The 17,290-nt window shown below is 33.8% G+C and overlaps 1 protein-coding gene across 1 annotated transcript; it reads right to left on the bottom strand.

Annotated features, from left to right (window-relative positions):
* Positions 1-325: 325 nt before the first annotated feature.
* Positions 326-1,390, bottom strand: LOC128553112 (uncharacterized). Its single transcript, XM_053534225.1, has one exon. The coding sequence runs from the start codon at positions 1,388-1,390 to the stop codon at positions 326-328; it is 1,065 nt and encodes a 354-aa protein (XP_053390200.1).
* Between the last annotated feature and the right edge of the window lie 15,900 nt (positions 1,391-17,290).

Genomic DNA, 17,290 nt, shown 5'->3' with positions numbered 1-17,290 from the left:
ACATAGACCGAAACGACCTGAAACTCAAATAAACCATTCCTAGTTCCGAAAGCAGTTTTTGGTCTATCTTCTGGCTCCACTTCAACTTGCCAGTAATCTGCGTTAAGATCAAGACAAGAAAACCATGTAGAACCTGCTAACTGATCAAGGGATTCGTAAATTCTTGGTAACGGATATGCGTCTTTCATCGTTGCCTCGTTGACCTTTCAGTAATCTATACAAAATCTGTGTGTACCATCCTTCTTTTTAACCATAACAACGCCGCTTGACCATGGGCTAGAAGATGGTTGTATTATACCTTTGTCTAACATATCTTTTACTTGTATTAAACTTCGTCTGACATGTGTTGTGGTAACCTTCGTAATGGCTGTTTAATAGGTCTGGCATCACCTGTCGGAATTTGATAGCGTATAATGCCTGTCCTACCTATATCATTATCTGATTCTGAAAATATGTGAGCATATTTCTTAAGAAGCTTTGCTACCTCATGCATTTGTGTTTTATCCATATCCTCAGTAGTACGTTCGTAAAGGTCTTGTATGTGAGAAGGAATATGAAAAGATTGTTTACTTTTGTTTTTACCTAACTTTACGTTCTCAACAGGACTTAATGTGGATATATTTGTGCCAGGATATATGACTTGTTTCTCAACTAAGGGGTTCAAAATTCTTATAGGCACTTTTTCCTTTGCTTCGACTAAAGCCCGTGCTATAAAACCTTTATTATTAGACACAAAATTTTCATTTGGTTCCGTAACATATAGGCCTTTATCTATTATAGGATCTATGCTTTTTCCCTGAATGATTACTTCAGACCTTGCCGGAATTTCAACCTTTTCAGCAACAACTACTCGATAGCAACCGATAGGTCCTGAACAATTTAACTTTATAATTGTTCCATTTACTGATATCTCGTTGCTGACTATGTCTACAACAATATTTCGGGCTTTCATAAAATCTAACCCTAGAATAGCATCTCCTTCTATTTTAGATACTACTACAGGCATTGATGAAGTTTCTCCATTAATTTCAATATTTACCTTTGTTTTTCCCTTGATTTCTATCGGTGACCCAGAGGCAGTTACAATGTCTTTTTCAAAATTTTCTAAATCAACCGTACAAGAATTATTGTCTAGAAAACTGGACGATATTACAGAAAGGGTAGCTCCCGTATCAATTAAACAGTTGGCTTTGAAGCCATTAATTTTTGCTTCAACATATAACCCAGAGCCTACGTTACTTGAAGATTTAACATTGTGCTTTTTCGAAATATTTAAATTTGTTTTAGATTCATTGCCAGGATTTTGGCAGTTATATTTCAAATTCCCTCTTTGCCCACATTCATAACAAATAACACCTTGTCTTGTATCTTTCTTAGACCTGTCATTCATGCGATTTTTGAATGTTCTTGAATAAGTTTTATCATTCTGATATGAGCGTGTATCATCTCTTTCCTTGCAAAATTATTTTGTGAAGTATTTGAACGTTGTAGCATCGATAGAGTTTTCTTCATTTCTTCAAAGGATTTCTTTAAAGACTGTAACTCGTAATCGCGCTTCTTTGAACTGCTATGTTCATCGGCATTTACTGTCCTCATGTAGCCTTGTGATTCGCTTGTTTTCCGCTCAGCTCGGTTAAATGCCTCAAGCTCAACAGCGTGCCATACTGCATCATTTAAGCTAGTTGGGCGAGCCTGTTTAATTCTGAGTCTCATATCTGAGCTTACTAGAGAATCTATAAACTGTTCTTTAGCTAAAGTTTCCCTTACATCCGATGGCGCTGACGGATATGCCAGATTTGTCAATTTCCTTATGTCCTGTCCCATTTCTAATAAAGACTGTAGCTTTTTGCCTACGTTCCCGTAATTGAGCTCTATATAACTCTGTTTGATTGGGTGGCGAAAATCTCTCCTGTAGGGCGGATACCAGCTCCTCATAATTTGGTGTTTTGTTTGTCAAGTTGCCAAAAACGCCTTGTGCTTGGCCTCTAAGCGAAACTGATAAATAAAGTCCCTTTTCTTTTTCAGTCCATTTATTTATCTCTGAACATGCCTCAAAATGTGCGTTATAATCTATCCAAGAGTTAGTTTCATCATATGTAGCTGGCTTCATCATCAGAGTTCTTTTTGATGTTGAGCCATATTCACCATTCATATTTTCTGTCTGGCATTGATTTTCTGTAGTTACATTTCCCGTTGTAGTCGTATTTTGCCCAGACGGCTGCTTAGGCTTTCGATCTCGAAATGTAACGAATTTGTCTCGGGGACTCATATTTGTATTGAAAATTGATGGTGATGCATATTTAATATTTCTACCTTCTGATGTTTTGAATACCTCTGTCTTAACATCTTTTAAAGCTGTATTTGATACAGGTGTTGGGGGGAGAAACATACGTCGTCTCTCATCAAGTGGTGTTGCCAATTTTCTCTTCATAATTTTAGGTGTTGAGGATAAAGGTGCTTGGTCTTCCTCATAAGCTTTCAAGTCTGGAGGCTGGTGTTGCAGTGACATCTGCATAGAGTCAATCTGTCTTTCTAACAATGATATTTCGTTCTGCAACTTATTATTTAATAAGAGCTTCATTCTGTCGCTGCAATTCTCTAAATTGCTCATGCAACAATGATAGCTCATCGTCATAGGTGTAGCTAACACCTTCAGCTATTGTATATCTCAATATAGAGTTGTGAGTCGAAGATAATGGTGATTTTATCTATCGAATCCCACCGCTGCCACCAATTTTGTAACGTGTTCCGAGCGGTCTATAATTTAAAAGGTTGCTTTACGCAGCTTTACATATAATGTATATATGAATTTTTCTGATGGCTTCCTGCCTATTGATTCTGTACAAATGATTCGTAAATGATTAGGTGTTGCTTAAATTATCAGTTATATCATATAAAACAAACACAAAACTATATCAATGGTAGCTTGACTTTTCTTATAACTTAAGCTTTCAGCTTATTTTAACACTATGGTCATATAGAAATATCTGATGATCTACCTTTAACTGCAACCCGATACTTTCCAATAGTCCAATAACTATCCCAATAGCTATGACGCGAGGCGTCAGTTAGACTAATGAGATATGTTACTGGTAGGGATATATAACAAAGTTCCAGCTATTTGTATATACAATGTCTTCAGCCTTAAAATACTTATATCTATTTCAACTCAACTGCGACCTGGTTTTTCAACACTAATATGTTACCATATCTCTGAAAGCTAGCTTTCTAGAGATGATGGAGGTTTATTAATGCCCAGTCACCTTCAAAGTCCCAGTATCTTTCAGTGGTCTGACTCTGTCAAAATTCTGCAACGATCTGATCAAAATATGGCGAATATCTGTATTTATAGCAGCTGAGCGGATCACTCATGCATGACTTAAATTTCAATGGCTGATCAATTATTTCTGATTCTATTGAACGCTCCCTACCTAAAACATCAATCAAGCGCCCAGTGACCAAACGTACGTGAAACGTATTTCATAACCAAACTTTCATCAAATAATTGACATGGATCAAAAGTACATCTCTAAGGTATTAGTTTAATCATATCTCAACTGACTTAAATAAATGGCATACTTACTTTAGGTTTAAGAAGACGATTATCAGCTATCAAAGATGACGTTAATTTGTTTACTACTGACGTGTAAATGGCGTTTGTAAAACAAAGGGGAGTAACTCATACTATTCTGATTCTACCGTTACAATTCGATCAAAACCTGAATCTCGGGAAAGCATATATGAAGTTAATAATTACAATCCTTTTATCTTTAGAAAATGGGTTATCTAACTGACAAAATAACGCTTTTTCTATACTAAAATGTAAGCGGTTGTGATGCGTATTATTTTGTCAAAGTATTATATCAAAAAAGGTTGGTTATAATAACATTTCATACTATGTAGAATTTGATTATTGATCTGAAAGTGTTAAGACTTTTATATTAACCTAAAAATACGGAAAAAATACATACATACTATAGATCTTTTGCATTACCAACTTTTAGTAACATCTTTAAAACCGATAAAGCGGTACAGCTTTACCTATCATTAAAGTCAATAGAACAAATAATCCAAGTCTTCGATTTCCGTACTAAGTGTTGTTGTTGTAGCAAAACGGGGATAGGGGTGGGGGGGGAATCGATAACTAATAGCTTTGGTCGTTAAAATTTTATCTGATGCATTTACAGGCGGACGGTTTACTAAACGATGTACTTGAATGAAGTTTAAATTAATATTAAAGTGAAATGCGGAACAAGTCGAATTTGTATATAATACTTTATTTATTGTCAAACAAAAGTAATATTTAGTAATATGAATATGATATCTAACATATTTAGAAAGCGCTACATATTATACATCTAACACAAACATTTACTTTCAGGACCATACATGTACAAAAAATGAGTAATTGCTCAGCTAAGTCTGTTATTTTAAATACGCGCCACCGATCGATTTGCAACGGATCATTATGAAATTTTTACAAATTAAAGTTGATATTTCCGATTGACTGGTATTTTTTCAGTTCTCTGTTATTCTCCATTTTGCAGCTGTAAAATCTTCAAATATGACCATAAAAAACTTTTTTTTTCAGCAGGGCGCAAAATGATGTACTTAACAGGTTTTCTAAGTAATGTACAACAAAAATATGACAAAAATTGGTTGTGTTAATATTATCTGTTCAGTGATATATAATTTGTCAAGTTTAATTAGACGTCACATTGGAGGCAAACGATTTTGAACACATAAAATTAACACGTATAACTGATGTCGAGTTTCACCCAAAATTGCGTAAAGACGCCTGTATTTAAGAAACTGTCCGATAGTTTTTGAACAATTTTGAAAAAGCGTACATACATTCATTTGCTATCGATTCCAAAAAAAAAATAAAAGAAGAAAAATGGGGGGGTCACCGTTTTAGATTTCGCTCTATTTACCATTGCGCTTCCCCTACCCCAGTAAATATAATGATACCGTTTTTTCGTGAAATTTGGGCCAGAATCTTTACTGTTCGCTATTCACTCAGTATATGCAACTCTATTATCAAGTCCGTTACGATAACGTATTACTGTTAATTCTAAGGCTGGGTAATAGGTTGTACTGATTCCTCCGTCTGCCATAAGATTTATGACATAAGTGTAAAAATCATAAAAACTAAATCCCCGAGAGAAAGAAAAAAAGACGATATAAAGACAGAAGAAGGAAAGTGATATGTATATATTACAACGAAGAAACCATAAAACCATAAAAGTACCTGTCACTTGTAGTAAGTGGGGTAACATATTTTTATGACCCAGCTTGAAACAACACTGACCGGATATTTCTTATCTCCAGGCAATATTGTAATACACAATGAAATTTAAAGGGTGATTAAACATTTGACACAATTAAATTATTTTATTTTTAATGTAACTATATGTTATCTTGGGACTAAAATAAATTTTAAAAAATAACGCAATTCTTAAACGAATAATTAGAAAAGGCACTGGCCTCCAGATCGTCCGACAAGAACATATATATATATATATATATATATATATATATATATATATATATATATATATATATATTAAAAGTCTATATGCTACGTATACTGACAGACTATAATGTTGCGGAAACACATGAGAATTAGAGGTTTTAACTACTTTTTACGATGAAATTTATATATTTATCGCGCATTGAACACTAAACCCTCCAAAGCGTTATTGGTAACGACAGCGGAAAACTTCTTTATTGCCGCGGCGGTCGGGGTTCGATTCCCTGGCGCGATCATCTTTTTTTCTATATATGACATTTTTAAATAGTTTATAGAAACGACCAAACTTCAGCTTGAAAGATATCCTTGATGAACTGATAATTCTGCTTTTAAATCGAACCTCCTTTCAATATTTTATTCTGTATTCATAAATTACAGCTGTCATTTGTAGATTTTTATCGTCAAGTATATCCTGTGCATTTAAAGAATATTAATTAAGGAATATTAAAGCCGGTTTGCCTAGGGTCTATATATTTCGAAAAAAAAATCTCTAAAAAAAAACTGTGAGAACAATAAACATCTCGCGGGAAGGTCTATCTTTGCATGTCCGCCGTTTTTCTGTTACTCTAGCCAGGCCTGTTCACGTGCATGGACAGACATGCGCTCGTGCAAAACCAATCACTCTGAAAACAAAGTAGTCATCTGTTAGGAATGAAATCGAGTATGTCTGTAAATTCGATCTTCAAACATTCAATCAAACTAGTACCATTTCTTTCAATTTACCACAGATTAGACATGAATACACTGTTACATAATTATTATCGAATTTTCGGCAACTCTAATACGAAATAATGTAAATTATATTGATATCCTGATATTATTTATTATATTTCAGTTAGGTTAATCTATGAGATTTGGATAATTTTAAATCCAGATTTACAGTTAGTTTTCTATTTTCATACTTTAATACAGGACTACTGAATTAAAAGCCGAGATGCATTATGTTTATTTTAACATGAAGAGATGAGACGTTTATGGTGAATATTTAACTTGTCTACAATAAATCTTAGCGAGAATATTACACTGACCGCGAGATTGGAAACACTAGTTTTTCAAAATAAACAATGATGGCTACGGAGGTTAACGTTAAAGCTAGCTTTGGTTTATATTATACTGTGGATGTAGTTTTGACATTTTGGTAGAAATAAAATGGAGAAGTGTTATTTAGATCCCATTACTGCACTTTATGTGCTTTTGAAGTTTTGTGATAGGTAAAATCTCTCTTGAAAAAAATATCTTCCGTATTTATGTCATTACTGTATGTCAGTTTGAAGACAATCCTTTAAAATGAGGTGAGGATTGGCCTGACAACGTGTGACTATGAACACCATGCATTTTATATTAAATATAGTTTAGGAGATAGATTTTAACGTAATATAACCATAAAATGCAAATGAAACGCTGTAGATAACTTTTATTAAATATCAACAGGCACATTTAATGATATCTATTTTTTTCGCGACGAAATGAGTATTGTGCGTTCTGACACTTAAATGATGTCGTCATCCCTGCCCACATGTCATTTTATTCGTCATAATTTTCACATTATTCAATAGATATAATTATCAGTATCTATGAATTGCAAGAGTCCATTTTTATAACTTTTAATGCGTGCATTTTTTATTCCAGGTTGACACAAGGGTTGTTTTTAGTTAATTCCAACTGGATTCACAAAACGGGACGACGATTCATCTTCACGATAGAGAATATGTTTATGTGAGAAGTTTCTACTAGTTTGATCAACAGCACGGCTGAGCCATTCGTTCCCAGTGACATTCGTAACAACAGATAAAAGTTATACTTATTGAGATCAGGAAACTGAATATTTCCATGGTTATACTTATTGAGATCAGGAAACTGAATATTTCCATGGGATGCATCATTTGTAACTTGCTTACATGTCGAGTTGTAACACAGAAGCAACATGCGTCTTTTCAAAGCGCTCGTTTTGAATACACATTCGGACATTAGAAGGGGTGTACTGCTCTTCTTAGCAGACGGCAAATCGAAAAGCCTATAGCGGTAATCAACATTCATAGGAATAACGAAAACATGTACAAACAGTAATAAAAGAAGTGATACTCAACTGATTTGTTGAGTCAACGGCGCAGAATTAAATGTGCGAATTGCTAGTTTTTCAGTTTGAAATGAACATAAGAAACGCTTGATGTTATTGATTGCTCACATTTTCTGCTTATTTCATTTGGACAAGAAATGAAAATAATTCATAATCGTATGAAAAACTGTTTTAAAAAGTATTTAAGTTGAATAAAATGTTAATTTAATCTGACATGTCTCCAATTAATAATAATATGACATTTTTTCATACCCTGTCTTTGTCTTGCTTTTTTCAAACATACCGTATTCTGCTGTAGGTGTGTTTAACCTTCATTTTATGTCATCTTTCAGTGTGTGCCTATATACAATATCAGTTCACATAAAAGAAAAATAAGGGATCCGTATACCACACATAGTGCATATATGGGAAAAGTCTGGTAAACGTATCTTTTAGAAATACTGGTCCGTAAATTTCCCGAATACGAAAAACAAATCCAGTCAGAATGTGACGCAAATATGGGATCTGTATGCTACGTATATCTTGCATAAACGGGTAAAAACCTGGCCAGTATATCAAAAACTACAGGTCCGTATATCCCCGTATATTAGATGCAAATACATTCCGTATGTGACACAAGTACGGGATCCGTATATTGCGTATACCATGCATATACGGGACTAGTCCGTAGCCCGTATATCAAAAATACAGTTTCGTATATTCCCCGTTTATGACAAAAGTACGGGGTCCGTATACTAAGTATATCATGCGTATACGGAAAAAATCCGAAGCCCGTATATTAGAATATACAGGTACGTATATGCCCCGTATATTAGATGCAATTACAGTCCGTATATGACAAAAATACGGGATCCGTATACTACGTATAAACGGAATATACAGGCTCGTGTATGTGTTCCGTATATTCTAAAATACGGAAAGTATACGGGAAAAAAAGACTCAAGACCCTTCAAATACATGAAAATAAAACCGATGTTAAAGCAGGACACGAAAAAAACACCATTTCTATGGATTTTTTTAAAGTTCGTATATTTCATATATACGGGAAATATACATATATGTATATTCGGCGTATACGGGATCCCGTATATGCATGACAAATATACGGACTTCCCGTATACTAGATGTTCCGAATACGGGATCGTATATTAGGTCCGTATATTTGTAATATACATCCCGTATGCTCCCGTATTTTCGAAATATACGGGACCGTATACTCCCGTATATTAACCCTTTTTCACAGTGATACTGGACAATTTTATGTCCGAAATATTGAGATTGTAATATGCAATTTCTTGATTCTACTATTCAACAACTAGAACTATAGTTCAATTTTCAGTTTAAACAGATAAAACAAATCATGATCTTCGCAAAAACATTTGAAAACTAAAATAAAAAAGTTTACAACAGTATTAAATTGGGTGTGTATATTTTTACTCGAAAAATGATAAGTAGAGTACAATAAGCTTCTGCAATTTTGTCAGGCGCGATAATCATCATTTAAAAAAAGTCTTGTATCTTAAGTTGATACAAGTTTCTTAATTCTCGATTGCGAAACTAGTTCTTACAATCGCTCTCAACACCCATTCCAGATGGAATCAACCTGGAGTTTAGACATTTTAGCTGTTTTGTAAAATTAGGAATTCAATAGATAGTTTAAAACAAACGCAAACTCATCACAAATTGCGGTACCTCGTAGAAAAATGCTAGAAGTTTGTGATTTTATAAGTTATTCTATTTTTCTGAGACTCTGGATGCCCAGGACAAACCTAAATTATGATTATGGTCCAGTATACCTGAGTACACGTCACTCAAACGATTATATTTTTACTTTGAACCTGCCGAATTTTATTATTTATATAGCATTGTGTTTCCAATAAATTGTTCTACAATGTGCCGAAAACCGCATCTAAAATAACCAGCGGTTACGGAGTTATATTCAGAGTAACATTACATATTGAACACCCCTCGCATTTCATATGAGAAAGTTGAATCTATTTGAAGATAACAGTCGACTTTTACATATTTTGTTGTCTTAAAAGAATCATGATGCATGATCAAGATATTATTACAAGTCAAATGGTTTATCGCGGCCAGAAATTTGTACAAACCGGACAGAAGTTGCGAAATTGTCATTTGTGCAGGAAAGAAGCGTTTACCATAACGTCCAGTACTGGACAGGTATGGTGACATACGTTTAAGATATCATGCTTTCTGTTTATGCAGGTAAACTTGTGTTTGGTTAAATTTCAACAGAGCACAATTGTCTGAACAGTGTACAAACTCATTACTGTTTTTTCAGGCAAGGGTGGAAAAAAAGTGGTAGACAATGAAAGCAGTAACATTTTTATTAAAAAAAAATAAACCATGAGACAAACATTTCCAACATCTTTGGAGGGTTCAAAAATCCCATGTTAAACATACGATAAAGCCCGAAACGCGTGAAAATGTTCCGAATGTAAATCGGGTGAAGTAGGCGCTCTATGTATAGAGTTAGATTATGCGTCTTGATACTGTACCAGAGGGGTCGGTCATTTGTGGGTTATTGATTACACTGGGCGAGTCTATTTACTTATTACTTGAGGATGAAAAAAACGTGTTTTTTAAATGTTGCTCTTAAACAAGGGTGGCGGTTGAACTACAAAAAGTACAACAACAGTTAATTCACAACAAATCGTACGGTATGTTTTATAATCAGTAGAAGCTAGTCGTATTTACGCTTATGAGACCTGTTTCACCCATAAGTAAAGAATTCATAGGTCCATATACTTCACCTATTCAATATATATAAAAATAGTACCATGGTACTTTGGTATTCTACACATCATGTTTATTCTTCAGAATTGTGGAGGGAAAATTATGTTAAACAGGTCACTTCTCGACCCCTAAGTGTGTCCTTAAGTGGTAGGGGACGTTTTTCAAATAAAATAGGTAGATGCAGTTTAAAGGCCTTGATATTCAACTGGCTATTTATGATCTTTAAAGAAGCAAGGATTCCTGCGTATGAGTAATTATTGTATAAAATAAATAAATAAATGCTTGATTCGATTTTCCTAGCTCCATGAAGGCGGTCGGGTCTATATTCTTTCCTGAGGTAACGGAAGTCAGAAAAAAATAGAAACGGTCATCCAGGTTCAGCTAAACTTTGCGGAAAAGTAAACGGTTATGATACATTTTTCTTCCCACTATTACTTTCGTCTGGTCACATGCTTTAAAATATACATATGTGGTACAGGTCGCGCAAGATGTTCATTTTGGACCATTTTTGCCTCAAAATTTAGTGTCCTGAAACCGGAATTTTACTTATTTTATCCGAGAAACAATGGAATCGACAACCTGAAAATGATGAAGTGTTAAATATACGCAATACATCCGCTCAAAATTACCGGGAATTTCTCAAAATTGATTTTAAATGATTTTTGCGCACTGGAATCAACGCAGATTCGTAAAATTTTCAGATTTACTGTTCGTTGCCCCCCCCCCCCCCCCCCCCCCCCCCCCATAACTTACTCTGTATTGCTAAGACATGTCAGTGGAACAGTCTGTATATGGAATCAGTTTCGATTACTACTTAGAAAAAATAGAGTTATTGTTTTGAAATGATTTATACAATTACCAAAATTAATACAATCTATATAACTAATACGCCAACGTGGGTCATTTGTTTTTCGGTGTTTGTAAAAAAAAATCTTTCTGAAACAATTTTTCCGGGAATCCTCTTCAGAAGTGTCTCCGCCATTTTGTCAAGCCGCTGGAAGCAAGTTGTTGGAAATTGAATTATTGAGTAGTCATCTCCTCGTTGTTACTACTGAACAGTAAGTATTAGGGTTGATTTTGCCGGATATGTAATTCCATGTAATGTCTTAGTAATGGTCTTGCCACCTTATCAGCGGAAATAATTGTCAACATTCAACAGACATCAAGATCATGGACTGAAGTGAGGTATTTTTATTGAATAGTTCAGCTCTGCGGAGCACATCTTTGTTACTCACTCCAATGACGTACACATGACATTTGGCCTATTCATGTGATAAAGTGTCACGAGTCGTGACTCACAGTCTACTGGTTTTTACAGAAATTCATGAAACCAACAAAACAAAGAGTGGTTTTGAATGTATCTGACTTTAATAGTGGTACTTAATAGGCTGGTATTACTGAGTGCATACATTTTTACAATTTTACAACTAACATCCATGATCTGCAATGAACCCTTTGCTGTCAGCGCTTTCAGTGCTTTGAATATTGCTAATCTATTTGCTGAGAGTTCAAATCTTATCAATCATCTACATTAACCTTACAGACCGCATGTCATTCTATAATAAAATGTACTTGGGCAGTTACATTTTCCTCCCTACTGTCGTAACCTATGGATTACACCACTATGCCATTATATATTGTTTAAATACGAAATACTTAGTATTTTAGTAGTTGTGCTAAAATAACATAAACCACACATAGTCCTATAGATTCGATACACGGTTTTAACTTCTGCGTAGTTCTTAACGAGCGAAATTGTTAAGACAGAAATCTACGATTCAGCAGTGAATTCAGAAATAGGACGTCATAACAATGTGATGTCATGCATAAGTTAAGATCACACATGTAACGCTTAGTCAAATAACGAAATAGCTGATTCTAACACGATCCGATTCATTTTCCTATTAAACAAAGAAGGCAGAAAACAGTGAATTATTATACAACAAATCACTGTTCTGACGTCACAATTATTACGTCATGACGTCAAACGGCATAGCGGCGCGCTGGAAAAGAAACCGATTGAAAACGGGCAAATATTTAATGAATGCCGTCAAGAATGTACTTAAAAATCCTTGGTAACGTGTTAGAATCGAAATAATATATCTCATTTAGTGATTTGTTCTTGAATAAATCACTGTTTGTCGTTCAGATGCGTATTATTATATCACGAGGGCTACGCCCTCGTGGTATAATTCCTTCGCATCTGAACTCCAAACAATGATTTATTCAACGACAAATCACTGGATGAGATATATTATTTCTTAAATATTTTCATTTGATGATTATTTTCACAAATAATTTAGAAATACTGCTATATAAAACAAATCATCAGAAGCACGTATCAGATGTAAAATGTAATAGTATATGGACCGAAACAACCTTTTGCAGGGTTAGCATTGAAATAATTGATGTGTTTCCATATATCTATATGATATCAGTGAATAAAATTCAGGTATTAAAAAAACTTAAATCACTCTTGCTACGCATCTGCATATCCACATTTCTGTCTATATTTTTTTCAATGAAACATATATAGCACCATATCTATTATTTCTTAAGCAAGACAAACAAGTTCTACAACTAACAAATAAAAATATAAACCTAGAAAGGCATTCAAAATAATTTTTTCTTTCCACTGTCGTTAGTTTCAAAATTGTATAAAATGTAGTATTTCTTCAAGGCGCAAACGAAGCTGATAGCTTTCTCCTTAATACTACATAGAAGATATACATGCACTCATCCCTTGTTCAGTTCAGTTTTAGATGAATAGACACAGTATAGTGCCATAACTGCAAAATTCTACGTTTTCGCTAGGCTAGTAATAATGAGTCGTGAGTATTTATATTTGTCGAAAGGCAAACTATGCACTGATAGAAAAGATTCGGTTTCAAGTGTTTTCTATTAATAATGCACACATAGATAATATGCAAAGACATATATTATGCCAAATTGATCGAGTGTGTCTATAATATATAAACATGGAAGAATTTTCAGCAGAAGAAATCTTACTTGTAACAAAAAGAATCGTACATTTCTATCTTTCCGCATTGAATTCATTTAAACTTGTCAATAAACAATGATAGAGTTTTTTTTATTCTACTCAACTCCTTGGATACATTCAACACTTTTATGGCACTCATGTACAAGATTACCCAACTATAATAATAAAATATTCCCGGTCAACTTATGTTGTACTGTTTGCTACTTACAACTCTATTATCAAAAAGTTTCATACAGCTCATGTTCTGGAAGATATGGTCAATCGTGGTCTTAAAGGTCAGAGACCACCAATTCAAAAAAGTACAGGGAACTTACTGGGAATGAGGTAAGTGTATACCTGGGAATAAGGTAACGTCTGTGCGTTCTGATTGGTCAGTCATGTAAACAAACCCAGGAAGTGATTATTTTTTCAAAATTGATATTTTTTCACTGCATTTACAGTATTTTATTATACATTTTGACAAAATTTGCTACATTTTATGTGTATTGAAAAAAAGTTTTATCAAACGAATTTCTCCCGCCATGTCAATGATGTAAACAGGGGGTCATCTCATTCACACGAAAACTACTTAAATAAAGTATTACTATTCATATGTGTTTTGTGCGATATTTTGGTAGAACTAAGATAGTTCATGAAAAACTTGTAATTAGATATACATGTTTCGATGTATGGAAGGCCGTACACGCCATAATGTTACAATGTAAGTCTATGGGAAAACAATTGGTGGTCTCTAACCTATAATGGGTAAATGCTAAACATGTACGATTTTGTTATACATTTGTACTAGAAATCATTATATACCGTGATGTTTAAAGCTCTCCGTCTCTCTATTGTTCCACTTCATGGTTGCCTGCTTTATAGCTTTTGGTTCTGTTTGCGTTTGTCAATGCGCTAAGCGATTCTAATAAATACTTTTCATTTTCTTATTTGTATTCTGTACGTGCTATATAATGCTAATACATCTTGTGTCATCGGAAAGTTATGTAATGTAAAACCTTGTATTGCCTTCTCTTACATCCCAAAACAAATATTTCAAATTGCTGCAGTTAAGCATTTTAAAATAATTGTAATAATGTATGAATTGATCTTCCCCGAAGCAGCACTAGTTCAATGTGACAGACTACCGTATAAAAAAATCCATGCGGGAAATCCACTGGTATTTCACCGGGACGATATACTGCCACTGGGAATTCATTCATTCATCGGCATTGATTTGTCTACTAGAATGCTGTTTGGTTTACTACTTACGTCAAATTTGTTATGGCGTTGAGGTACAAATGTCACAATTAAACTTGTAAGGCATAAATGTAACAGTTAAACAATACTATCAGATGTCAATGTTTTTAAGGTATTAGACCCGCAATAGAGTACATTTTGACGATTATTCAATTCCTACCATAAACCTACTTTGACTGCAATTTTCAGGGACATGGGTTCAAGCCCAACTTGGACCAATTTTTTTCCTTATTTTCCTTAAAAGTTTATTTTCTAGTAAAATTTTACTTTTTCAAGACTTATTATTAGTTTATTCTATAAAAGTGGAAAATTTTCATTTGATAAGCAATTTCTTGCTTTTCAAAGTGAATTTACCTCTGAAACAGAAGGGGTACAGTTAGACATCTTTAAAAATACTGAGTTACATGCGGTAAAAGTTCGGTATTTTGCCTTCACTCTTTAGATTACATATTGTGAAAGAAATCTAGGTAGGTTTTACTTTTGCCCCAAGGTTATTTTCGAATGAAGTGAACATAATTCAGAACAGACCCGCAGGATTCGACCTTAATTTTTTTTAATGATGGAGTAATTTTGTCTCACTAAATCCGTTTACTTGAGGCACCCTAGAGAAAAAATGATATTGACAGGTTTTTTTGGTTTTTTTTATATATATATATATATATACAAATGTAATTGTTTACCAATAGTTTGATGTTTTTATCATCAAAATTAATGGTATAATGAGTTCTCTACAAACGTTTTGGATAGTAGGGCTCCATCACGTTGAAATTTGTCTCTACCTGAGCTTGAGGAAATACCATAAATTATACAAAATTTATAAAAAACGGCATAGTAAAAGTTGTTTAAAAATTGCAACACAGTGAAAAACAATGTCAGTTTTAAGAATATACCAAGAAAATGCCATTCTTTAAACATTACATTTAGGGGTCAAATACCTTAAATACAACAGTGAACGAACCTTTGATTTGTTTATACACCTTACATGTTAGATTAAACTTAGCCGATATCAAATATATTGAAATAAAGAGTTTACAGCTTTTCTATTACAACCTCCGACTTTGGCCTCCGATGTGATAGTGAATTGCAACATTTTTAATATTGAATTGGAATAAGAGGGATTTCTATATTATCTGCAGTTCCATCAAATACATCGTGTCCAATTCCTTTTAGAATGATTGTTTATTCATGAAAGTGACAATGGAGACATTTCCTGCTCTATAATGATTCTTCGGAAGAGTCTCGTTTCGGTTGTTGACAGTCATACTCGAACTAAGAGTAATCATTCGATACTTATATTTTGTATTAGGTAGAAACGTCTATAAAGATATGATAAAGAACCATTGTTTTATTGCTTGTTATGTTCTTAACTGATTAAAGGCAATCGTGTACAATAATAAGAGTTGTTTTAAACCCCAGGTTAATCAACATATATATTAACAAAATATGCACGTATATTATAATTTCTGTTGTTACTACTTATCAATTGACACTTCAAATTAGACTTCAGTTAAAGGGAGTAAACTATTTGAGATAGGTGTATGTAAATATATTTCATGTTAGTGTATATCTAGTAAAAGATACTCCATGTTGGACAAATCTATTTGTAACCTTCTTAATATAGCATTCATTACGTATTATACTACTAGCGATACAGATACAACTGTATTGCAAATAATGTTAATACCACAGGCGTATGTGTGATTTAGTTAAGGGGATTATACAATACCATAAACAAAATGTGTAATAAACCACGACTAAGTAAAACATTTTTAAGTTTCTAATTCTTTATTTGCATGACCAAAAAGAATATCTAAATTAGCTTCATCATTTTACTTTTAAAACTATCTTCAAGAAACCGACGAATAAACATAAAGAGCAAATATATGCAATACAAGTCATTCACTTGAAAGTGTAACGTTTCTGCAATTTTACTGAGTGGAAAGTGTAAAACGCTAGTGATGATTTTTCCCCGACTCTGCATTTGTTATTCACTAAAAAGGATAAAAGGTAAAGGTAGATGTCTCGGAAGCTCGGAGCACCGCACCAGAAACACAGCCACAGAGCCACGTATCTGCAAAGCAGGCACACAACAAAAAGAAGCTACATCCGGTTAGGAAGTTATTTTACCCGACAAAACAATGATTGTTTTCTAAATATAACATGCTGGTACCACGTTATTAATATTTTTGAATAGCCTTGACATGCTAGCGCTGCGACAAGTGCTCGTGAACTTGCATGACATTTCTTGCAATGACACCACCTCAAAGTCGAATGAATTTTCTTCTTCAACAGTTTTACAATTTGGCACGCACTTACACTGGTCTTCGCTAAGTCAGAATAATGGTGGAACGAAATTCTAAATTCATTCTTGTTTCTAGGCCTTGTGTTCCAGAGTCAGTTTACATTGAAATCGAAATATGTTACTTAGTATGCACAATAGGTTAATATATTATTGTTTGAAACATGAAATGATTTATGTATTTCTTGAACGTGTTTTCTCCGTGACATTTTGATACAATACCGGTACATTGTGACTGAAATAAATGAATGCGTTCGTCCACTACCTTTGATTCTTATGGAGAAGTTAGCTAGAGGTCAGGACTGGTACAGAACCAAGGAACACTGGTTAGATTTACTGAAATACTGTTGAAAAATGCTTTAAACCACAAAATAAACAAACTATACC

This window comes from Mercenaria mercenaria, unplaced genomic scaffold (assembly GCF_021730395.1).
Source record: "Mercenaria mercenaria strain notata unplaced genomic scaffold, MADL_Memer_1 contig_3487, whole genome shotgun sequence".
In the NCBI taxonomy this organism is placed as follows: Eukaryota; Metazoa; Mollusca; class Bivalvia; order Venerida; family Veneridae; genus Mercenaria; species Mercenaria mercenaria.
This window is presented reverse-complemented; position numbering and strand designations above follow the sequence as displayed.